Below are 6,714 nucleotides of genomic sequence, written 5' to 3'. Positions count from 1 at the left end.
CAGGGCAGAGCAGAGGGGGAGGAGAACCTCCCTCGCCCTGCTGGCCATGCTCCTCTGAATGCGCCCCAGGATGCCATTGGCCTTCTTGGCAACAAGGGCACCCTGCTGGCTCATGGGCAACTTGTCATCCGCCAGGATGATGAGATACACACAAGACCTTTGCATGGCTTTCAGATTGCTGCTGGTCCAGCTCAAGCAAGAGCCAGCACATTACTGCCTTCCCCTGTAGAGTGTCTGTGACGCAATCATGATGCAATTGCATGATTTATTTTTTTTTTGCAGCTATTTATCTTTTTTAACCCAAGAATGACCTTTTATAGCTCTTGTGTGTATCTCCTCTTCCTGTAGGATATTGGAGCACGTGTGCAGGGTCAGCAGGTCTGTTAATATAAGAAAGTATTACAAGGCTGCCCTAAAATAGCTTTTTGGGGCATATTTTGCCAGTTCATTCCTTTTTTTTTTTTTTTTTTTTTCCCCTGCCCCAGTACAGTGATTGACTTTTTGCTTCTGAATGTGAATGATTTATCAGCAGCAGCATGTGCCTGTTGCACCTGGAAGAAGGGAATCATAATTGCTCCACCAAACTTTAGGAAGAAGTGGTATTTTACTGGTGGATCAGGACAGCAGGGTCTCCTGGGGGAGGTGAGGTTACAGCCCCCATACCCTGCTGCTTCAACTAGGCTGCCATGCCTTATCTAATTAAAAAAAAAAAAAGCCATGAAATTGTGTACTGCTCCACATGACTCCCCTTTATTATTATAAAAAAAAAAGGGGGGGGGGAATATGCTGGCTCAGCAGAAACGTGCCTGGCCGCGGCTTTGGTGCAAACAGTGGGAATCGGAGCCGCGTGCAGGGGAGTGAGCAAAAATGTGAGGCAAAACACATCTTAATTACTTGGCCAGGGCAATGCACTGATGGGGCTTTTTTTTTTTTTCCTGCTGGATCAGCACTTTGAATGTCCTTTGGTAGCACCCACTTTTCCTCCCTCCCGCAAGTCCACTTTGCAGCTGAGTTATGATGTGGGTTTCTGGGTGCTACGGTGCTCGGAGCTTATGAAACATGGGACATCTGGGGGGGAAAGAAATCAAGCTTGTGCCTGAAATTAAAGGCTGGGGGGGGGGGGGGGGTTTTGTGTTGTAAGTCAAAATGTTATTGCTTAAAAATTATGGACTTGGGTTACATGGAGAAGCTTCCTTTGCGTGTCTCTAGGCTGGTGCAAAATGCCAATATAAAAAGCTGTGGGCTGCCTGGCTTGGAGCAGAATTTGCAGCTGAACTTTGCCTCTGGATGGAAAAAAAACCCACCAAAACAAACAAAAAAAACCCCCCCCAAACCTCAGTGCTTTAAAAAAAATAAAAAATCTCCTGAGCTGTTCTGTTCAGCATATCAGTCCCCTTTTCCTGCAGAGGTTGCCATGAATGGTGTGTTGGAAAAAAAAAAAAAAATGCATGTGGTGTTTGCTTAGTGGTGTTAAGAGGGTTTTGTTGCTGGATAAATAAATGGGCCGAGGCAGCGGAAACCTTTTCCTTTCTTGTTCAAATACTGAGTGGAGCAATTGAGGAGATAAAGGTGTCGCCAATAAACCAGTTTCTTAAAAGGAAATAAAAAAAAAAATCAGGAATCTTTGGTGTTAGCTAAGCAAACAGCTGATAACTTCCCCGAGGAGGGTGATGGAGACACCTTGGCTCTGCGTGCTCATATGGAGGTCGGCACTTGCCCCGGACAGGACAGGGAGCACAAAGTGCCTCGAGTCCAGGGTTTGCTCATGGAAATGATCAAGCACTCCCCTAAATTAACCCTTTGAGAGTTACTGTATTCTTAATTACTGTATATGGCACTTTGTGGCTTGCAAACCAAAGTGATATTGGGCTTTAAAACCAGCACCTGGTGCTTAAGAAATTTTTATTTTGTTTTAAATTTTTTTTTGGGGGGTTGGACTAGATGACCACTAGTGGTCCCTTCCAACCCTAAACATTCTATGATTCTATGACAAATCCTGGAAAAACTTGCACGTGCCTGCAAAATTGGGCTTTGCAGGGCGATACATCCTTTCTGCTGCAGAGCAGAGGTCAAAGCACTGGTCAGAAATATATCATGGGTACATGTAAGTGTTCCTCTGCTGCGCAAATCAGCTATGTAATGTAAGAAATAAAAAGAAAAAGAAATCGTTGCCAGCTGGGAGCAGGAAGGGGAAACTGTCTTAATTCATATTGGAAGAAAATTGTAGCGGCAGCAGTGATAGACCTGTGGCCTGGAGATGCTGGGGTGCGTGGAGGACTAAAATAGCGACTAAATACTGGTTTATATGGAAAGAGGGTTATTGCTGTGCTGATCCTCTGCAGGGAATTGCAGAAATGCTGAAGGAGGTTGAACTGGAAGTGGCCGCGGAGATTTTTTTGGACCTGCTGCGGTTTTGCTTTGCTTGTTTAAAATCAAAAAATGAGTTGGTCTTGGGAAATCCCAGCAAAGAGGGGAGTCAGGGGAGGAGACGTTAGAGGACCAGCATCTTAAAAGAAAAACAGCAAAGCTCCTTCCACCGCCCTGAGCCAGGTCAGGGCAAGGCCCCTGAAGGATATTATCCACAAAAAACACAAGTCAAAGGCAACGTGCTTGGTGAAAGCGGTGCCCTGGCTGAGCAGAACTCGTGCACGTGTTGTTTTTCCTGAAGGCCAGCGTGATTTAGCGTGAGCTGCCAGAGCCCCTTTCAGCGGACAACTAGACTGCACACTGCCAGCTTGGGGTTATCTCTCCCTGCTTTCCTTCAGAGCAGATAAGAAGGTTATAATCAGCCTGGGAGCTTGCCTTGTTGGGAGCAGGCAGCTGAAATCAATCCTTGGTGTTTACATCTCCTGACGTGCACAAGTGGGGAAGGGAGGGCAGGGTCCATCTCTAGTGGTAGGCAAGCACAGCAAGCCTTTTCTCTTGCAGAAGGGTTGTTTGTACCTGAAAATCAGGGTTTTTTTCCTCCTCAAATCCAACCATAAAGCACTTTTATTTGGGGTGGGCAGCACCTTGAGTGGTCATAACCAAATCTGAAGCTGTACCAGAGGTGGGAGCATGGATGGGCAAGGGGAAGGTTACTCTGGGGCAGAAACAGCAGGTTCATCTAAGCAGGGTGCAACACCGTGGTGAGCGTTGCCTGGTCTCAGCCTCCACAGCACGGTGGTCTGGGTGCTCTGGCTTTCCCAGTCCTGAAAGGCTGAGGTGGTTCAGCCTGGAGAAGAGAAGGCACTGGGGCGACCTTATCACCGCCTTGCAATACTTAAAGGGGGCTGATAAGAAAGATGAGGACAGACTTTTTAGTAGGTCCTGGAGCGATAGGACAAGGGATGATGGTTTTAAACTAATAGAGGATTGATTCAGACTAGAGCTAAGGAAGAAATTTTTGACACTGAGGGTGGTGAAACACTGGCCCAGGTTGCCCAGAGAGGTGGTAGATGCCCTATCCCTGGGAACATTCAAGGTCAGGTTGGACGGGGCTCTGAGCAACCTGATCCGGTTGGAGATGTCCCTGCTCATGGCAGGGGGGCTGGATGAGATGACCTTGAAAGGTCCCTTCCAACCCAACCCATTCCATGATCATGTGCAGAGCAAGAGTCACGCTGCTGTGAGAGGGTTTGGATGGATGCATGTGGTATTGCACCACTGGATAACTTAATCTCCTTTTATCAGTACAACCAAGCACTGATAAATAAAGGCATTGATAAAATGGGGGAGGTTTGAGCCACACAGTGTTGTCTTGCAGGGCCACCAGTAACCACAAGGTCAAAGAGACGGTCGCCCTGGAGCTGAGCTACGTGAATTCCAACCTGCAGCTACTGAAGGAGGAGCTGGAGGAGCTGAACAGCAGCATGGACGTGTATCAGAATGACAGGTACACCAGGCAGCCGAGCCAGGCAGGCAGCTGCCTGCGGTGCAGGAAGAGTGGCTTCCCCACTTGAGATTTTATTTTTATTATTATTATTTCACATTTGCTTTTTCTGGGAGCAAGGCAGCCTCTCGCCTTGTGCCCATTGCTCTGCCTCCCCGCTCTGTGCAGGGTTTGGCCCTCTAGCAAGGACCATGAGGTGGTGGCTGGAGAATAGGGAAGGACTTGGGCATGGGTCAGGTTTGCTAGAAACAGTTTTTCATCCTGCAAACATCCAGGTTTCATCTATAATGCTGCAAGCAGAACAAACTCAACACCTTTTCCTAGCAGATACTTAGGAGGCATTTGGAGATGGATGGTGCGTTCTCTGGACACCAATGTCCCAAAGCAGGAGGAATAAGTCAGAAACAACCATCTCCACTTGTATCATCTCCCTTCCCTGAGCATCCCACCAGAGCATGAGTTTTTTCCAGCAGGGGAAATAGGGCTTCTGCTAAATGCAGAAGAAATTAAAAGCATGGCTCCTCAGCTGTCTGACCCCTGTTCTGGCTGTTCCCAGAGCAGATTACTCACTGATTTCTTTTCCCATCAAGGGTATAAGGTTATTTTTCTCTTTTTCTGAGGTTAGACCTTTTGTTAATTGAAACACTCTGTTGCTTTGAAACGCTTACCTAGCCACCTCAGGCTTGACTCACCAGAGCCGTAATCCTAGCATGCTCACCAGGAGCAAACCAACGTGCCAGGGCGGCTCAGCAGCGCCGTCGCGCTGGGTGAGAAAACCAGAAATCCCTGAGGCAGAACAGACCAGGAATGCTGCAGCAACGTGGGAGCCGCTGCTGCTCCTTCCCTTCCTGAGACAGATGGGTGGGTGGCCTTTGATGGCACCAAGCTGAGTGCTGTGGTTGACATGCCGGAGGGTTGGGATGCCATTCAGAGGGACCTGGTCAAGCTCAAGAAGTGGGCCCATGTGAACCTCGTGAGGTTCAACAAGGACAAGTGCGAGGTCCTGCACCTGGGTCAGGGCAACCCCTGGGATCGATACAGGCTGGGGGATGAAGGGATGGAGAGCAGCTCTGAGGAGAAGGATGTGGGGGTACTCATGGGTGAAAAGCTGGCCATGAGCCATCAATGTGCACTTGCAGCCCAGAAAGCCAAGTGTCTCGGCTGGGACAGCTCTGCTGTGGAGAGAGGCTGAGAGGGTTGGGGTGGTTCAGCCTGGAGAAGAGGAGGCTCCAAGGAGACCTGAGTGTGGCCTTGCCATGCTTAAAGGGAGCGGATAAGAAAGATGGGGACAAACTTTTTAGTAAGACCTGGAGCAATAGGACAAGGGGCAATGGATTTAAGCTAAAAGAGTCAGAGATTCAGACTAGATCTAAGGAAGAAATCTTTGACACTGAGGGTGGTGAAACCCTGGCAGGGGTTGCCCAGAGAGGTGGCAGATGCCACATCCCTGGACACATTCAAGGTCAGGTTGGACGGGGCTCTGAGCAACCTGATCCAGTTGAAGATGTCCCTGCTCATGACTTTGAAACGTCCCTCCCAACCCACACTATTTGATGATTATACAATTCTGTGTCCATCCATGTGTTTTTTCCTGGCCCACGGTCCTTATCAGGGGACGATTACTGTGCTGCTGGGGCAGAGAGAGGTGCAAAGACCAGGAGAGCTTCAGTGACTCCATCCTGCAGGTTTCTGCAATGCCATTAAATGTAGGACTGGGATGATCTGGGTGCAGGATTGTGTCAGGGTTGTGGGTTCTCCTATGGGGAGAAAGCTGAGGGAGTCCATATCTCCACCACCCTTGGGTGTTTGCTGCACTCAGAGGGTCTCTTGCAGTCTCTGATTGTAATCTTGGATGTTGGTCCTTCTTCCATGCTGGAAGTAGGGATGCATGCAACATCTCCTGTGTCGCGTTCATCCTCCCCAGGTTCTTCCCTATCAGGGATGCTCAGCTTTTCTAGCCTGCCTCTTGTTTGCCCTGGTTTAAAAAGAAAACAGCAGTAGCAGCAACCCCAAACCCCTTCTCAGGCCAAACAAAAGCCCCTTTGTTTGGTCTGGGCATTGGATTCAAGCGGAAATCTTGTTAGGGAAGGAGCAATAATGGCTTTTCTGCACTAATTATAGCTCTTGAAGATGTTTATTCAGTATGAACAGATTAAAATGCGGGTGCAACCTCCCTGTCCCGCTCCCCAGGTTTTTGCAACTTTCTTTCCTTCTTTTCCTCCCTGGACTAATGAGTGATGTGCTAACAAGTTATCAGCAATTTCTGGAGGTAAGGAGAGTTGTGCAAACCTGGGCTGGCGAGGGCTTGATCCTGCCCTACCCCTCTCCCATTTCTCACTCTGCCAAACCTTTCTCATCTCTTTAAACCAGTCCCCTGGGAGGCCAAGGGTCTGGGGGTACAGTGATGTGGCTCGGTGCCAGGGTTGGGGACATCCCCAAGGGATAGATGGGTATTGGGGAAAGCATTTTGGGGTACCACCATGAGTTCCCATCCCCCATCTCCGTATACAGGAGCCGGATGATGGGTCCAGCTTTCGGGCTCTTTGCAGGGCTGTAATTTTCTGCATGTTCCAGGCTTTGCTGCTCATACAGACCATTTCTTTACTTCTTGGCAGCAGAAAATCAAAACAGCTGACGAGTGGTGTCCCTCAGGGGTCTGTGCTGGGACCGGTGCTGTTTAATGTTTTCATCAATGACTTAGACAGCGAGATCGAGTGCACCCTCAGCAAGTTTGCGGATGACACCAAGCTGAGTGGTGTGGTTGACACATCAGAAGGACAGGATGTCATCCAGAGAGACCTGGACAGGCTGGAGAGGTGGGCCTGTGTGAACCTCCTGAGGTT

General features: G+C 49.0%; 1 protein-coding gene across 2 annotated transcripts in view; it reads left to right on the top strand.

Annotated features, from left to right (window-relative positions):
• The window catches only part of RHPN1 (rhophilin Rho GTPase binding protein 1), a 32,179-nt gene that overhangs the window by 11,209 nt on the left and 14,256 nt on the right, over window positions 1-6,714 (top strand). For both annotated transcript variants that reach the window (XM_009640091.2, XM_035895629.1), the window contains exon 3: window positions 3,746-3,874. In XM_009640091.2, the coding sequence (XP_009638386.2) occupies window positions 3,746-3,874 (129 nt within the window). The remainder of the gene's footprint in view (window positions 1-3,745; window positions 3,875-6,714) is intronic.

This window comes from Egretta garzetta, unplaced genomic scaffold (assembly GCF_000687185.1).
Source record: "Egretta garzetta isolate BGI_Z169 unplaced genomic scaffold, ASM68718v1 scaffold495, whole genome shotgun sequence".
Taxonomy (NCBI): domain Eukaryota; kingdom Metazoa; phylum Chordata; class Aves; order Pelecaniformes; family Ardeidae; genus Egretta; species Egretta garzetta.
This window is presented reverse-complemented; position numbering and strand designations above follow the sequence as displayed.